This window comes from Rhinolophus hipposideros (genome assembly GCF_964194185.1).
Source record: "Rhinolophus hipposideros genome assembly, chromosome: X".
Classification (NCBI taxonomy): domain Eukaryota; kingdom Metazoa; phylum Chordata; class Mammalia; order Chiroptera; family Rhinolophidae; genus Rhinolophus; species Rhinolophus hipposideros.
In genome coordinates this window covers 121296410-121313731 of record NC_138046.1, presented here as the reverse complement: position 1 = coordinate 121313731, position 17322 = coordinate 121296410, and the positions used below count along the sequence as shown (strand labels likewise).

Sequence of the window (17322 nt, the reverse complement as noted above, 5' to 3'; positions counted from 1 at the left end):
AACCAATGCTCAAGAGGTTTTAATTATGTCCCTGTAATGTTCTTTCTAGAACAAATGAAATCTTTTTTACTTTGGGAATTTCTTTTTTCCCCTAAGGAGCAAAGCAAATAGCAAACTAGACAAAATGGAACAAAAGAAAACAAACAGAAGATAGAAAAACACCAGAATTTGATAAAATCCCACTATTATCCCCCCAGAAAAGCACTGATTGACTAGTCAACAATTTTTCTCATACTCTTCTTTTAGAAACCTTTAAGATCCCATTAGTTAATGACACATTGGATTTTAAGCACCCATTAGAAGGGAAATATTATGTTCCTTAAACAAAGGAGGAAGCTCAGAACCCCCCACTCCAATGCTGTTTTCCTTTCTCTTCCTCTATTTTATAAATACAAGGTCATGTAGCAAGGCACTGGCAGAGCCTGTGGGAGCCTCCAAGCTTCTTGACACTCTGGTTCAGTTTTCTTCCATGTTCCAATCCATAACAACTAGCCAACAAATAGATAACACATCTAACACAAACTAACAAACAGATAAGACAAAAATTTGAAAACTGCTTTGTTTCTTGATCATATTGTCCAGTTTAATTTTTGCTCATTCCCGTCTGCCCATTCTGTATTCTCTACCCGCTCATGCCAAAACAACTGAAAAAATAATAAACAAGAACCTCTCTCATTCCTATCCCTCTACTCTTAACTTCTACCAGAAGGGGTTTTCAGCTAACTCCCATCTCTATGCAGGGCTTATTTGATCTGTTTATTCAATCCCTACACACCTTTTACTTCATTCCTATACACTCTTTGATGTGTAGTTTAAATTCAGTCTCCTCCATGAAGCCATTCCTAACTCTCCTGGCCCATGTTCATCACTTCTTCTCTGAAGTTGAGCAGTGACTCTGCACTGCACTCCCTAATTCTACATTTGCCTCAAGTCCTGCCACCTCCACCTCCTCGATGTCACAGCATCCAGGAAGAGTAATTAGAAAATTCCTGAACAGCACTCACTGGTTTAGAAGAACTCAGGGTAGGTGCCCAGGGCATACATGACTCAAAAAGCAAGGCCATTCTTACATGGAAATATTTTTAATGTGAATTGCTGTGTTCCACATTGCTATTCATACAAAAGCTTCCTAACTTATTCTTTCCCTGTCTCTAACCAATCTATAACATGGATTATACCACCTTAGTAGAACCCTTCCAAAGGGCTTAAAAGAACCAACCACCTACTTCTTTACTGAGACATTCATTACTCTATGAACATAGGTCAATCTTCCCTCATACCTCACCAGTACTTTTCCACTTCGTAGCCTTTACTCCAATCCAAGATGGCTGCATGGGCTACTTGCTTTCCTGTAACCATTTCACAGAAGCAATGCTCTCCTCATATTTCCCCTGGTGCTTTAATTTTAGTTCCGAATCCTTCATTTTGATTCAAGGTGTAAGTCAAGACTCTCTATAATAGAAACCCTTGTAACCTCTTGTTTCCTTGTACAGCTTTGCTGTTATCAGGATATTTTCATATTCTTTGTAGTAATTAGTCTTCCCAACCATTGTGCAGTGCCAGTTGAAGAATTTGTAATCCCAAAGTTTAGATATGGAAACTCAGGTTCAGGAAGGTGAATAGATTTCTCCAAGAACCTATGGATAGTGAGTTATAAAGCTACCAAGTGCTCTCAGCTAGGAGTGATTTTGCCCTGTTCCCAGCCCCCACAGGATACTTGGCAGTGTCTAGAGACACTTTTGGTTGTTGCAACTAGGGTGGGGGTGGGGAGGATCTGCTACTGGCATCAAGTGAGTAGAGGCCAGGGATGCTGTTAACCATCCCACAATACACAGGGTAGCTCCCAGTACAAAGAATTACCTAGTCCCAAATGTCAATCATATGGAGGCTGGGAAAACCTGAACTAAAACCTGAACTAGACTAGTAGGCCTTTCCTACTTCCTATTCTATATTTTTGTTCTTAGTAAGTTAGATTGGTTTGGGTTTGAGGCACAGCTGGAACTTTACTACCCACAGGGCTGACCCGACCACTATCCAACATGACAACTTCATGGGACTTAGAAAAAGGAGCCCCTTTCTAAAGATATTTCACTGCCTCCTGCTGGGACATTGTCCTGATAACTGCATATCTACAGTGACTGAGGTACATGGCACCTTCCCCAGAGTTGTGAAATGCACAAATGCAAAACCATAAGTGGATACTTCCTGTGGGACACTAGGAAAGTGACTTAACCCTTCTAGCCCTCAGTTTCCACCTCTGAAACATAGGGATAATGGTATCTCTCTGTGTAATGGAGGATTAACCACAATGTATAAAGCCCCTAGCACATAGCTGGGACATGGTAGGAGATACAAAAATGGTAGCTAGTACTTTAGCATGCTAAATTTCATTTGTGCCTATCCAAGAATATTTCCTTCTCTTTGGCATAGGCAGTGGAGTCTCGTTCTGCATTTGGACTGAAAGAAATTCTGAAAAAGCAAGACTGAGTTCAACTGGACTTTCTGCTTTCCTCAATGACGTCTTAATCACCTAAGACCCAATTTTCTCCCTCTCACACAGTACTTAAAAAATGTCAGAGAAGCAATTGACATACCTAGGAACACAGACAGGGCTCTGCGTTTACCCCATGATTAGGCAGATGATTCTACAGGTTCTGTTATATCTATAGTCACTAAAGGATGACACCTAGATGGGTGTCAATTACGAGAATTATAGTGTATCCATCAAAGAGCTGTGTCTGCTGAAATAAGCTGTCAGTGCCATATTCTGAAACCTGAAGCCAGCAGAGGTTTCACTAATTATAACTACCATAGAGATAAATGGCTAACTCAGGAAACTTACATTCTCATACTGATAGGGAGGATGAGGATAAGAAATGCAGAATTGCCTTTGTGGATTAAAGTGAAAACATTATATATGACCATGATTTTGGGGATAGAAATTTGGCAAACACAGAACTGAATCTACAATACAGCTGAGTTCTGCTTAACAAGGATTTTTTTTTAAAGTTTCTGTGGTTAAGTTTGGAATGCCTTTGACCCCCCCACCCTTGTTGATTTATGATGCATGTTAGCATATTAAAGGGGCTGAGATCTCCTGGGGCATCCAAAGTGAAGGAGAAGTCTGACTTCATGGTATCAAAAAGGGAAACAGGTCTCTTGTTAAGGTGAAGATTAAATAGGTATTAATAAAACATCACCTAAAATTGAGGCCAGCATTTCCTTCATCCAAGGGTGAAACCTAAAATTGCCTTGAAATGGATGAGTGTGGCCAAAGCAAACCGGAGCCTAAAACCTCAGATAGGGTGGTCGCACTAGGGCCTGAGTGGGCACCAGGTCCAACAAGAACATCCCAAAAGGGTCCATGGGAATTTAGCAGTTGGCACCATGTGGCATCGAGATGCATGGTAATGGTCAGCAGAGCACACCTTCTAGTTCCCTCTATACCTGGTTTGCAAACAGGACTAACCTTTCATTGCACTAAGCCAGTCCATATTTGGGGGAGGGGCTGTTAAAGAGAGAAAGGACCTCTCAAAAAGAAGGTACTAGAGACTTTAACCTATAGGGCAGATGGGAGCTCCCGGAACAAACTGGAAGAATAAAGAGGTGACATCACATTTGGGCTCCAAGTTAAAGAGGAAGAACAAATGAATTACAAGGACAGCAATCTCCCCCCATCTCCATGACTCCATTTTTTCATGATTGTAAGCACCTCTGTAGCTCACTGTTTGTCTTCTTCACACAAATGGAAACTCGAGGTCTCGGGGTAAAGCATCATTATGGAAAATTACAGCCTTATTTAGAAGCATCCTTGAAACATAGCAGGTTAGTGGCCTATGCGGTCTTAGGAACTGTCCCTCCAGAGAAAACCTTGCATTAGTTCTTCTTCCTACATAGACAGATCGGTCGGGAAAGGGGAGGTGTCATTTCCTCCAGGTGAAAGGTTTAACCAAATTGATGGTTTGCCCTTTCAAAATAGGAAAAAGGAGGAGTCACAGCGTCTACTGCCGCAGAAGGGTGCATACCTCTTGCCCATCTTTGCTGACGTTGTCATTGGCGTGCCTGGCCACGATGGACAGGAACTGTAGGAGGCGGTGGAGCGTGTCGCAGTTGCAGGGAGGTAGAAGGTAGATGAGGAGCTGCAAGGTGCCCAGCTGTTCCTCTGGCTGCAACACTAAGCAAGGCAAAAAGAGGTACACTAAGTAAGTAAACATGGGGGCTCATGCGATTCTTCTTTGAGGGGGCTCAAAGAAGAGGCCCCCTCTCAACTGTGTTCAGAAAGGGATTATCGAGGCAAATCACGTTTTATTCCTCCATTTACTCTCCCATTGATTTAGCAATGTGGCAGCAAGTTTCTATGAAGGATATAAAAAGTAGACCTGGGGAAATGTTACATCTAGAAAAAGCACTAGAATCCAGATTAGAAAGGTAATTTAATTTCCCTTACTTTCTCCTCCCTCCGTTCCCTGGATTACACATCATTTATGGATTGCAGTTTTTAATTTTTAGTAAATATTGACTAACAATGACGGAGAATTTAGTGAACATTTTAAAATTTGTGTTCTTAAAAACAGATTTGAGGCCCTTTCTGTTGAGCAATATACAAGGGACTTTTGTTGGCCATAACCCAGACACAGTACGTCCGCAGTGTCTTCTCTCTCGTTTTTAATCCTATTGGAATTGTAGCGTTGGAGGAAAAAATACATGGAGGCTGACACAGCTCTGGCCTAGTCCTCCTCCTTTTCTCCTCCATGGCTCTGAAGCAGCCACAATGACAGTCCTGGCACTGGGCTATGCCATCCTGCTTCCCTGAAATGTTGCCTGTCCCCCTTTTCTTACTCTGGATTCCTACGGCTCCCTCCTTCCTTATACCAGAAATGCAAAAACTCATTTTTAGGCACAGAGTCAATGTGAACTCTTGCTCTTACTTCAAAGCACTTTCTACTGTCCTAGGGTCATCTGAAAGCATCCCAAATTCTTCTTCGTTACTTCCCTTTGTTCTCTTGCAACTTTCTTCTTGCTAATTCTCCCCAGGGTAAATTTCAGAAAATTCCCCAAATAGCCCACTCATTAGAGACCAATAAATAAGGACCAAAAACGTTATCTGGAAACACATGTACAAGGTTTTGATGAGTGAGCTGGACATCCGGTAATTCAAGGACATGTTCCTACTAATGGCTGTATTACGCACAGAGAGTATTGATGAAAGCTGTGTACAGCTCCCTGGTGAGAAGGGGGTCCGGCATGTCCCTCAGGAACTCCTTCAACAAGGCAGCCACATCATGAACGCTGTGCTCTTCCTCCAGAGAGACATCAACACCACGGTCAAATTCCTCGCGTAACTGGAAAAATAACGGTTCAAGTGGCAATCTCATAACGCCATACCTTTACGTTCAGTGCCCAGCAAAACAAGTGCTGTGACTTGCAGCATCTGGTATTAAGTTGACGCAGACCCAAGTAGGAGAAGCACGCAACATGTCACCTTGGTCTACAGAGTCTATGCCACCTAGCCATGACTATAGACATATTTTCAATGCATTATTAAATTAAAGTATCTGTGGGTTTACTATTAATGATGCAAGCAGAAGGGCTTATTAACAACACCTGGAAGGTTGGGAGGAAGAGCTAAGGGGTTAGGTCAACTATAAATGTGGGAGGGAGGAATTAATCTATTATACAGATGTTTTGCATGTCAGCAATCCTACCATGTTCGAATGTTGACATCCTAGAGAAATACTCAACAAGAAGGCAAAGAGATTTTTCTGCAAACAATGAAATTAAAAACCCTGATGAGCCATTCGTGACTAAGGCTTGAAAGACGACAATAACTAAATAAGAGCTGGCTTAGACTTGTCAAAGTACCCTTATTAACAATTTCCACAAGGATTCCCTGCCTCAAATCATTATATTAGGTTTATTAGCATTTATAGCAGCACAAAAACACAATAGCAAGAAGAGGGGAGTCATAATTCTGCCACCCTACTTTCATCACTGACAGCTCAGCTTCTCTTATGTATTGTTCTGTGCTGCAGAAATAATTACGTGAGTTCATGAATCTACTCTACGCAGTAAACTTCTGTAAGCATTCACGTGTTCAATCATTCATCACCCATTTGTCCAACAAAGATGTGCTGCACACTTCCTGTGTACTAGGCCCATGGTGACAAATAAAGAGGCAAAATCCTTCCCTTCCTCCAGCTCTCAAGCTGATAGAGACACAGGTCACAAATTGGTAACCCACAAATGATTAATTAACTCTTAATACTGTGGCAATTATTTTGAAGAAAAAGTGTTGGTACTAAGAAGGGCCACAACAAGACAACCTGGTGAGTTACAGCATATCTCATACCTGAAATCTAAGTCTAAATAAGCACTAAGTACATTTTTATTAGATGATCTCCATGCAAAGGTTTTCCTTTGCTGGATCCAGATATAACTGGCAAGTCATTTCTGACACTCACCACCTCTTCATCTGATGAGAATGCCCCTTACTGTCATGAATTGCCCATCGATTCCAGGCAATTTCTCATTAGTGGGCATCAGGCAGCCAGAAGGAAGACTTCCACTGGTGCCACTCCTACTTGTGATCATTCAAACACACCTGTTTCTTTTCTGAGCACACACACGTGCAGAAAGAATGGACTGGGGAAAGAGCTTGGTCTAAATTGCATGATCTTGAATTTAACACTGGTCTTGAAGTTAACACTGGCTAAATTGTGTGATCTTGACTTCAGTTTCTTAATCTCTCTAATCCTCAAAAGAAGTGGTTGAAAGAGGTTACTTTTACAGCTGGTGGGTGAGTTCAATGAGATAATGTTTGTGAAAATATTCTCCAATTCTGCACAGGTGAGAAGCTTAAGAAATGTCACTATGAGGTCTTTTTTTTCCTGAGAGTCCTGTTGTGAATGGAGTTCGATAGTCTCTTGCGTGACTATTAAAAATAAAAACCAGCCAATAAACCAAACAGAAAACATACTTCTTTTGAAAGCTCCTCTTATCATAACAAAAAAGATAAATGAGGAGGCATTTATTTCAGTTAGTTTCAATAATATGAACGAATGTCATTTGTTCACCTTCCTCTAACTAAAAACTATTTTGATTTGGCTTCATTTTTGAGTTCCTTATTTCTTTCTCCTGGAACCAACAAAGGGAAAATAACATTTTCATTTTCTTTATGCCAACAAATGAATTCTTTTCTCAAAGGACGGTTTGCTTTCGTGAAGCCATCATGAACACAGATACCTGCCTGGTCATAAGGACCTATTGTTGTAGCTCTAATATCAAACTTCTGTTGTGAGAATGTTAGCACAGTGCTGAAGGAAACCAAGGGTACAGTCCCTATATAAAAAATGAATGGGGACCAATGATTCTATGGAAATTTCATAAGAGTTATTTATTTTCGAGAAAGTAAAGCTATAAACATAGAATCTTCTATGAAGAGAATATTAATGGCATTGTTCACACTGCATTTTAGTAAAAATGGGTGCTATACAATTGTTATTTCTTATCACTTACTTATTAGGTACTCTCTGAATCTCCTGCTTTTAAGGTTTCAATAAAATATTTATAAATAGATATTTATAAATTTTGTTTGCCTGCACATGCCATAGACATGTCTGGATGTTTTGCTTTTAAGTGTTTGATCCTAACTTGATTGCAACATTTTTGAGCTTCTGAGTTGTTGCCTTTTACCTCTTGGGACTCAATTATACTATAATTGGTGGGAGGGTACAGAAAAGCTATTTAGAAATGAATTTGCATAAGCTTGAACTTGGCATGGGGTCATTCAATTAAAAGTCAGTGAAACGGACAATATAATCTTCACTTTTCACTTACTTGTCTCACTCTCTTTTTTGAGCTTCCAACTCGGAATATTCCCACTGTCTGGAGACCTGCAAATAAGCAAACAAAATCAACAATCCTGTTTGATGCCTTGAAACTCTGCAGGAAATGAAACTAGAACAGAAGGCCATCACTGGGTTACAATACACAGGGCAATCGGAACTTGACTGCATGCACGAAAGCTTATTTATCCCCCCCGCTCTCTTCTCTGGGAACCTACAGGTCACTCTATAGCAGCAGTAGCATTTGATGGTGGACATTCCTGATGAAAATGTTTTCAGGTGACATGTATTTCCACCATGTGAGAAACATAATGTACCAATTTCTCTCATTATTCAGGATAATTACTTAAACATGAATTTTATGTGGATGTTTAGGTCTTTATCAACTTTTAAAATAGACATTTCTGGTTTTCCTGATCATAATTAAAATGGGTACTTATGAAAGAAAATCTATAAAATGCAGAAAAACATAAAAAATAATATACTTTGAAAAATACATTAAGGAGAAATAATCACTCTTAATAGCTTGGTTTCTTTTTATCCATATCCATTATCTATATCTATCTATCTATCTATCTATCATCTATCTATCTATCTATAGATAGAGAGAGAGAATACTACTGTTTTCACTCAATATTATGCCACAAGGATTTTTATGCCAGTAAAAATTCCTTGGAAATGTCATTTAAAATGAATGCAAAATACTGTATTGTATGAATGTGTTACAGGTCACTTCATATTCCCCTGTGCATGGCATATAGCTACCCCGAACACACACGCACTTGTTTTGTATTATAAATGACCCTATTATGAACAACTCTGTACATAGGTCTTAGTTCACATTTCTGATTTTCTTAGGATCATGTCCTAGAAGTGGGATTATAGGGTCAATGCATAAAAAAGAATTATCCAGCCCCAAATGTCAGTAGCACCGAGGCTGAGTGACCCTGCTCTAAAAAATTAGGTCTGTTAAAATAAACAAATGTCATCACGATCTCACATTAGAAATTCCAATTAGCTCCTTAATGTCATTAGATTTCCAGACAACATTCACAGAAGTTCAGAAACTGGGAGTGGTCAATGTGCCTTTTAGTCTCTGAACGCATACATCCCTTCAGAATTGGTTTGATGAAGAAAGAGCATTGGTGTTCCGCAATAGACTTCCCCACCGGCTGGATTTGGACACTCCGTGGTGTCATTTTATGTTGCTCTCTCCCCATTATTTATGCTAAAGAGAGAGTTTGAGCCAGAGTTTTCTCCGGTTCAGGTTTGGTTTATGGGAGCACTTCCCAAGAGATATGAGGTATTTCCTTCGGGGGCACAGAACCATGGAGTGGCTCTTCTTTTCCTATGCCAACCATTAATCATGGCCACTGATAATCATTAGCTACATTGCTTCTTTCATTGGTGGCTCGTTTCCTCTTCATTGGGGATAATCACTTAGGAGGATGAAGCCGGATTGGAGCAGCCAGTGGCCATTCTGTACCACATGAAGAGAGCTGGTCTGAGAGTAAAGCCAGCAGACTTACGCATGCATGGCATCATTTGAATCCTGGATCCAGCTGTGCCTGAGTCTGGATATAGTAAGTACTCAGACTTGCCCTACGTAAATAGGATTTGGGGGAGGGTGATTTACTTAATCTAGTTTTATCTAGGTTCCTCTCTCTTGCCACTGAAAAAGGTCTGACTGGTACAGTATATAATTAAATTGGAAAAAATTTAAATCTTTATAACATTATTTCTTTCCATCCAGAAACAAAGTAAACATCTTCATTTGCTTAAGTCGTGTTTTATGTCTCTCGGTAGAGCTTTGCAGTTTTCTTCAAAGAAGTTTCTTACTTCTTATTACAGATATTATTACAGGTATATTATATTTTTGATATTAATATGAATGAATTATTTTATCGTTATAGTACGTAACTGGTTATTGCTCTTACATAGGAAATGGATATCTTTTTGCATATTTACTTTAGGGTCTTGCCACATTATGCGTTAAGGCTTTTTTAGTTGTTTTTCCAGGGTTTTTCAGTTAGAAAAGATAACATCTATAAGAACACCAATGATCATTTCTGTATCTTATAAGTGGTGTCCCAAATTTCCAGAGTAATTTGACACCGTTATGGTGAGAGGCTACTTATCTTGGTGCTCGGCTCTTGAGTGGGATTTTGCTTTGTATCTGTGTTCAAATGACTTCTGTTCTCTCCTTGGTGCTGCTATCAATGTGTCTGCCTCATAACTGAGTCCAACTCCCAGACTAATTTATCGCTTCTACTTCTCTGGGAGCTTGAAAACAAGATAATCAAGCCATTATAATCAAATCCAGAATTCGATTTCATCATCTGCAAAATGAGCATAATAAGGATCTACCTCAAAAGTTATACAATGACTCGAATTACTTCATGATGATAAAATACTCAGAATCATATCTGGCATCGACTATTATATAAAAGGAGAAATAGGCCCTCAATGAACTGAGTGAGCCTTCTTTGTGCAAAACAGAACATTTTCATATAATAGTAGGTCTCAGCAATTTTAATTTGAGCCACATTTATTTTCTTATTTTCTGATGGTTTCCCAATAGTTGACGTTTTTATGTAAGTGAGACATCACTTAAGGGCAGTTTTGACACAGGTGGAACTCTTTGGTTGAATTCCTCCAGGCTGTTCCGAAATGCCCATTTCTAAGACATTATTTCCTCAATTATAGTACTTTTCCACTCAGGAAAAATGACAGTGATTAAAAAAAAAAAAACTAGTTAGTGATCGATTGCTATAATTTGTATGTATCGCAACTGATTATAATCTATTTTAAGTTTTAAACATTATTTTTTATTGATTTGCGTTTTTTTAGGTAGAGCAAATGGCACTCTTCAGACAGCCAATACTGTTCTCTGACATAATCATCACAGTGATTTTCCTCAAAGAGAAGATACAGTCTAGGCATTCAGTAACTTGGACTTAAGACAGTCACCGATAAAAACAGGTGTACATAAAAAGAAGGCATAGATCTGGCAAAGAAACGTGACCTTTCTGTGTCCTGTCCCAGAAATTGACATGATCACCTTTCTCTCCTTTTCATCAGAAACTGAAATGAAAACTAGACCCAGAGTGCCTGAATCTCAGGCTTAGGGAATTCAAGTAATGAGGGCAGGCATAATAAGCAGGAAGCTCCACCCTAAAATCAGCCTAAATCTCAGAATTATAACAGAATTTGATTCTCCATTACATTGTCTGGGCTTTTTTGGTTTGTGTTTGAAATGTGTGGGAAATTGAGGATGTTAAGGAATTTTGACCTAATAGTATAGACAGCATTGGGGTGTAATCTAAGTGGGGAAGGGGAATGTACACAAATATAGATGGAGTGTAGATAATTGTCCGACACCAATCTTGGAGAGAATGAAAAGATATTTGATAAATGCTTATAAGGCTAACATGAATCAAACTGTTTGTTACCCATCTCAAAAACTGGCAAATAAAGTCTTATGAAAGAATTGTTTTTTGCTGCTTGCTCTTTATTCATTGGTTTAAAGTGACCAAGCTTATATCTGTTTGATTTTGAACATGTCTCTTAGTTTTCTGGAGCCTTTTGGTCTAAACACCATAAAAACCTGGAACAGAATCGGGGCCTTGAAAGATCACCCACATTACTTTGTTTCCTTTAGGCCCTAAACTGCATTTTAATTATTCCAAAACAAGAAAGTCAACTGTCCTGTTTTTTTTTGTGTGTGTGTGTGTTCCTTAATTTCTTTTTTCTGAAATTTCGTTGTTAGTATATAGGAATGCAATGGATTTTTGTACATTGATTTCGTAGCCAGGAACTTTACTGTATTCATTTATTGTTTCTAATAGCTTTTTGGTGGAGTCTTTAGGGTTTTCTATATATAGCATCATGTCATCTGCAAAAAGGTGACAATTTAACTTCTTTATTCCCAACCTTTTATCTCTTGTCTGATTGCTCTGGCTAGGACTTCCAATACTATGTTGAATAACAGTAAGCTTAAAGGAAATGCTATTTTACAAATTATACATTATTTTCAAAAAGAAAATCAGAAGGCATACCGAATTTTCTTTCCCAAAAGCAATTACTCAAACTGGCACTGGATTTTTGCATGACTGGAGTAGGATTTTCTTGTTTAGAATTCTTTAAAATGCTCACAGTTCACTGTCTACATACTTTATAGGGAAAAATATAACTGTAAAAGTATGTGTCTTCTTTTTCTGCCTCATATTGAAATTGAGGCTGAATTTACATATTCACAGTACTGAACCCTTTAGTTGCTAAGCTATCTTTAAAAACAATTCTGTTCAAACAATATTTATTGAACATCTACATTGTGTTAATCTTGAGAAATCAAAATGACTAAGACCTTTTCCTTGACCTCCAGTTTACCTTCCAAGGAGAAGAGACAGATAGATAAATACATACACACACATACACATACACACATACATATATTAAAGTTTTGTATATACCAGTAAAATTTCAATACACATCAATTAATTCACCCATATTTTATCAAGTGATTTCCAGATATAATGAGTTGATGAAAAGACTTAGATATATCCTTAATAATTTTTTAATAAAGTCCCATTTTTATTAGAAAGAAGTAAATGAGAATGTTAAAGGTAGTTATGTTTGGTGTACATAATAGCCTCAGAATTTTCTTTGCTGTTTTATTTCTTTTTTTCTTTATTACAATGAGCATACTATTTTTATGGTAAGGAAGCAATTAAGAAACTTTTCTTATGTCCACAAATTGCATACTAACATCATAGCAAACAAATTTACATTATGGAAATGGCAGTTTGATGAGCCAAGTCTAAATCTGAGTTACAGTTTTAAAGAAATGTACAATATTTTGAAGTCAACATGTTGACTGGAACTGAGTCGCCAAAAGGGTTATCTGAAGAAATTTTAAATGGACAACCTTCCACAAAAATGCAAATAGCAATACAGAAACCTGTTGTCAAAACCTATGTATTTTCACTTCACTTAAGGAATGGTTTTCAAATCTTTTTTTTAAAGAAGCTGGACTCTTATTTTTTAAAGGAAGCCTTATGAGTAACTTCAGAGTACAAAAAAGATAAAAGTGGCTCTGCTCTGTTTGAAGGGGGCTCTGGGGACAGACTCAGTCCAACAGATCTACCCCTCCCCTAAACTGCTTGACCTCCAGGGTCACTTCTGAGGACTCTTGGGATCTGGGCAGTCTGAATGCCATCGAGTACATCTTTGTCCCCCAAATCTTGGTTAGCCCAGTAATCTCTTAAGCAAACACTCAACTATCTTCACAGAGGAAACTTTGGCCCAGAGTTTGAGCAAATGAACACAGAATTAAAATCGGTGCTTAAATGAATGATGCTTGAACCAATGAAAGTCTTTAGTACTTGCTCGCTGACAGACAAGTCTGCTTACCATGTTTTTCTAGATGTTGACAGCAGCTATCCACCAGCCTGGGGACCTGTCTGTAAATAGGATTCAGACTGAGTTTCTTATCTCTGGCTTTTTCTTTTTTATTTTGAGCCTCAGCCGGCAAGGAGAGTTGTAAAGCTTCAAGCAGTCGAGACTGATTATCATCAAGATCTGTGATAGAATCCACTGACATTGCACCCTGCAAATTACACATAGACATGAACAAAGAGTCCAGACAGAAAAAATCAAAACAGCTTCCCTCAGATGCCATCCAATAAATACTTTTGCCTAGGATTATTTATCACACTTGAAATAATACTGCTTGATTTAATTGTGCTGTTTATATATTTAAAAAGGGGGGGGGAATCACCTTTTGAAAAAGTTAGAAAACCTCTATGACATAGGGTAAGGTAATGGAGGTTACAATTTCAACAACAGACAGCATTTTCCAAATGAAAGACAAGAGATGGCAAACGTATATTTAAAATATTTTGACCCAACCACTTTGTTCCTTGAAACAATCACATACTCAAGGAATGAGGTCAAGTCAGAGAAGTCCTGTGAATAAAAAAACACAAACATGACTCTAGGAAGCAGATTTTTTAAATAGCAGGATTCCATAAAACAGTCTGAGTTTGCTTTCCCCCCAGGAGCAGCATAGAGTGCTTGATTAGGGTAGCGGTCCCAGGAGACACCTGCAGGGGATTGGGGAATTAAGAAAGGAAAACTAGCCACGAAGGCAGTGTCACCAAACCTCTGACCGCCGTGGGCAGCTGGAGTCCAACTATAAGGGGGTTTCTGGGGGACAGTGTAGATCAAACACCCCAGAGCAATCCCTGTTGAGGGGTGAGGGAGCTGGGGTACTTATACCCCAAGTCTGGGGTTGGGAGGTAACCTTAATGCCTAAGTCCTTGCAGCCTGTCCTCTGCATGGGTTGGCTCTTCTGGTCATCAGAGAAAGCCCTCAGCAAAGAGATGAGGTGCTGATAGCTGGCGTGCTGGGAATGGGAAAGGCTGAGGGCAAGGGAACAGGGCACCAACCATGTCTATACAGCCAGAGGAAGCTGTTGGCTCCTGGTGTCCTAGCAAGGCCTGGACAGAGGAGAGGGGATTTGGGAGGCCCATTGCCTGGCCCCAGATTCCCAGAAAGGTCTAATGTAGAGTTTTGCTGTTATTGCCATATGTGGTTTCTACAGTCTGAGAGAATGACAGGATTGAAAGAACAATTCCATCATGCAAATTCAAATAGTCCACAATGTTGTCATTTCTTCATTTTGAAACACAGCCAAAGCCTTGAAAACTAGCAGTGACTTAAGTGCCCCTTTGTCTTGGAGAGGTCCTCATGTTAGGGACTGATTGAGAACTAAAGATTCTAAGCGAGAAGTGCCTGCAGTTTTATGTAGTAGTCATTGGCTGGAGGTACAAAGATTTAGGGCCTCCAGGTGAGAGGAAGACGGAAGAAGATTTCTCAGTGACCCAGGAAGTTGCAGAGATGTTTATCGATGGACTCAGTCCATCACCAACCAGTTTGCCTGAAAACTCAGCTTTCCTGGCTTGAAATATGAAATGGGGAACACCAAATTATAGCACAGTGCCGAGAATATAGTACTCACTTAAGAAACGGTCCCATATTGTTCCAGTATTGATTTGAAAGAATTATTATGTTTGAGAAAAAAGAAAATTCCATTGGTAAGGAAAAATCTGATTGGTTATGAAGACTGGCAGCAAATTGACTGGGCCAGGTATGGTTCTAAGCTGGAGATGAAGAGATTAACAAAAAATTCTGGCCCTCCCCTCAAGCCTCACAGTCTCGTGGGAAAGTCTGGTAATACAACAGAAGATTGCAATAGACCGGGATCAATGGTGATTCTGTAGAATGTTCAGGAGATCATGGGGCATGTGGATAACCAAGGAGGATAACCAAGGAGGGGTTTGAGAGGGACCCAGGAAAGGCTTTGAGGGTGTGCCAGGTGCCATATGCAAATTCTCCCTGGATGGAGTTGTTGACAGATACTTGGTTTGGACACAAATGACATTTTCAGTTTTCACATGAGCAAAAACTCAAAAAATAACCTTATACATCTTCCATTTTCCTAGCATTGATGACAGAGAAAATATTGGCCAACTCACCCTCCTCCTGACCCGTGGAGCCGGTTCTGGAGTGTTCGGGGAGGTCGACTCATTTGGTGTTTCCGAGGTGGAGCTGAGAGATGAGTTACTGCTTGACAGTTCTTTGTTTTGTTTTTTATTTCCAAATGGGAGGAGGGAAGCCACAAAATCAGATGTGTCCTTCTGCTCGTCCCTCTGCAAGTCTTGCTTGAGTTTATAGGCCCGGTCATTTGCGATGACTTGGGATAAGGGCATTCCAAATGCCTGCGGGATGAATTCTGGAATCAAAGAACAAACATTCGTTTTCAGAGAAAGTCTGGACCAGTGAAGACTCTCACTCATGTTTCAGACCTCGGAACAGACGTATTCAAATGACTGTCTGCAGAAGAATTGATTGATCAGTCAAAATGCGAAGATGACTTTTTCATTTATCAGAGTGGTCAAAGATTCTGTTTCAACAGAGAAAGCTAATATGTATCAAGAATGCAGGCTTTAGAAATCTAGGTCTCTGTTTTTCTCCATGTATCTCAAGTACGTTTTAAAGGAAAGAACTTTATAGAGAAATGTGATGTTTTTCATGGAACGTACAGAATATTTTATCATCATGAGTGCCCAGCGTTACAAACTATTAGTCTTCAATTTATGTCTCAAGAGCCCCCAAAGCTTACCAAGGCATGGCCCCAAAGACTCTGCACTTTTCCATTCACTCAACAGGCACCTATTGAACACTTTCTGTGTACCATGTCAAATTATGCAATGGGGATTACAAGATTTATGAAAGGTAGGTCCAGCCTCTGCTCTTAAAAGCTTCCAAGGGTAGGGTGGGGTGGTGGAGCACAGAGTCGGATATGTAAATAAGTGTAATAGTGTCTATTATGTACCAGAATAGAGAGATTCATGGAGCGAAGACTGAAATTCAGTTAAGTGGTTACACTTGGAAGTTCCTAGTAAAAGAGCCAGCACATGAAACGATAATCTGAGAGACAGAGGAGCAACTGGCGAAGCAGCTTGCTCTTTCGCATTGTGCTCCTTAGCCCTACATGCTGTCACCAGTCAGCCGGGTTGAGTCTATCACTCTGGTGATCTGTACTCAAGCCATTCTGCTGGCCACCTGCGGAAGTGGATGTTCACCATTCGATATCTGGGGAAGGGCACAGATGTGATTTGTTAAATCCTCTAGTAAGGACAATTTGGGGGAAGGAGCATAATATGGAAATCTGTGGCTTTATTTGGAGCTGTACATCCATGTGCTTTCTGGATCTCTGTAGTAATTTGTACACACATACATTGCAAATATTGATCCTTAGGGTCAGGCATTTTATTAGCAATATTTTAGATTCATGCTGAAAAGCATTAATAATTAAATTAAATGAATTATTTCCTTTAGACTCAAAATTAGGTTTCCTAGAAGCGGCAAACTGGAGTCTAGCCTCTCCCTTGTTTTTATAACCCATACGAATAAAACCAGAACGATCAAGGGAAAACAATTCTAAAGTTGTTTGTTCTTTGAAAGAAAAAGCTAACATTAAATCAGGTGGAGACAGGCCTTAAAAGGTTTTCTTCTTTGATTCATCGCAACATTTTCAACATCACTGAGCCAATGGCCAAGTCTACATTAATAGCAGAAATGGCACTTGAAAAGTCTGTACCTCTGGTTCTATAAAAACATGCAATTCGTTTTGAAGTGGAAAATTAAAACTTCAGCATTTTGGTTCAGCATTTTGAGATTTTTAGAGGGTGCTTCCCATTCTCCATCAACAAACTAGGTGGCATATGATCGTAGAAAAAATAATTTAAGCATTTGTTTTGAGTGATCCATGTGGAGTGTACCAAGACCCAATACCCACTACTGACAAAAGCCCACTTCCACTACTAGCAAAATTAGAAACCAAAGGGGACCATACCAGGCCATCTGCTATGCACCTCAGGATTTACTATGCAAACCATCACTGTCTCGTCTG

At 39.4% G+C, this 17322-nt stretch overlaps 1 protein-coding gene across 3 annotated transcripts in view; it reads right to left on the bottom strand.

The window, feature by feature from the left end:
* Window positions 1-17322, bottom strand: part of ARHGAP6 (Rho GTPase activating protein 6) — a 489998-nt gene that overhangs the window by 35247 nt on the left and 437429 nt on the right. For all 3 annotated transcript variants that reach the window (XM_081042159.1, XM_081042160.1, XM_081042161.1), the window contains exons 4-8: window positions 15383-15639; window positions 13257-13452; window positions 7837-7892; window positions 5192-5342; window positions 4026-4174 (exon numbers count right to left, since the gene is read on the bottom strand). In XM_081042159.1, coding sequence (XP_080898285.1) covers window positions 4026-4174; window positions 5192-5342; window positions 7837-7892; window positions 13257-13452; window positions 15383-15639 — 809 coding nt within the window. The remainder of the gene's footprint in view (window positions 1-4025; window positions 4175-5191; window positions 5343-7836; window positions 7893-13256; window positions 13453-15382; window positions 15640-17322) is intronic.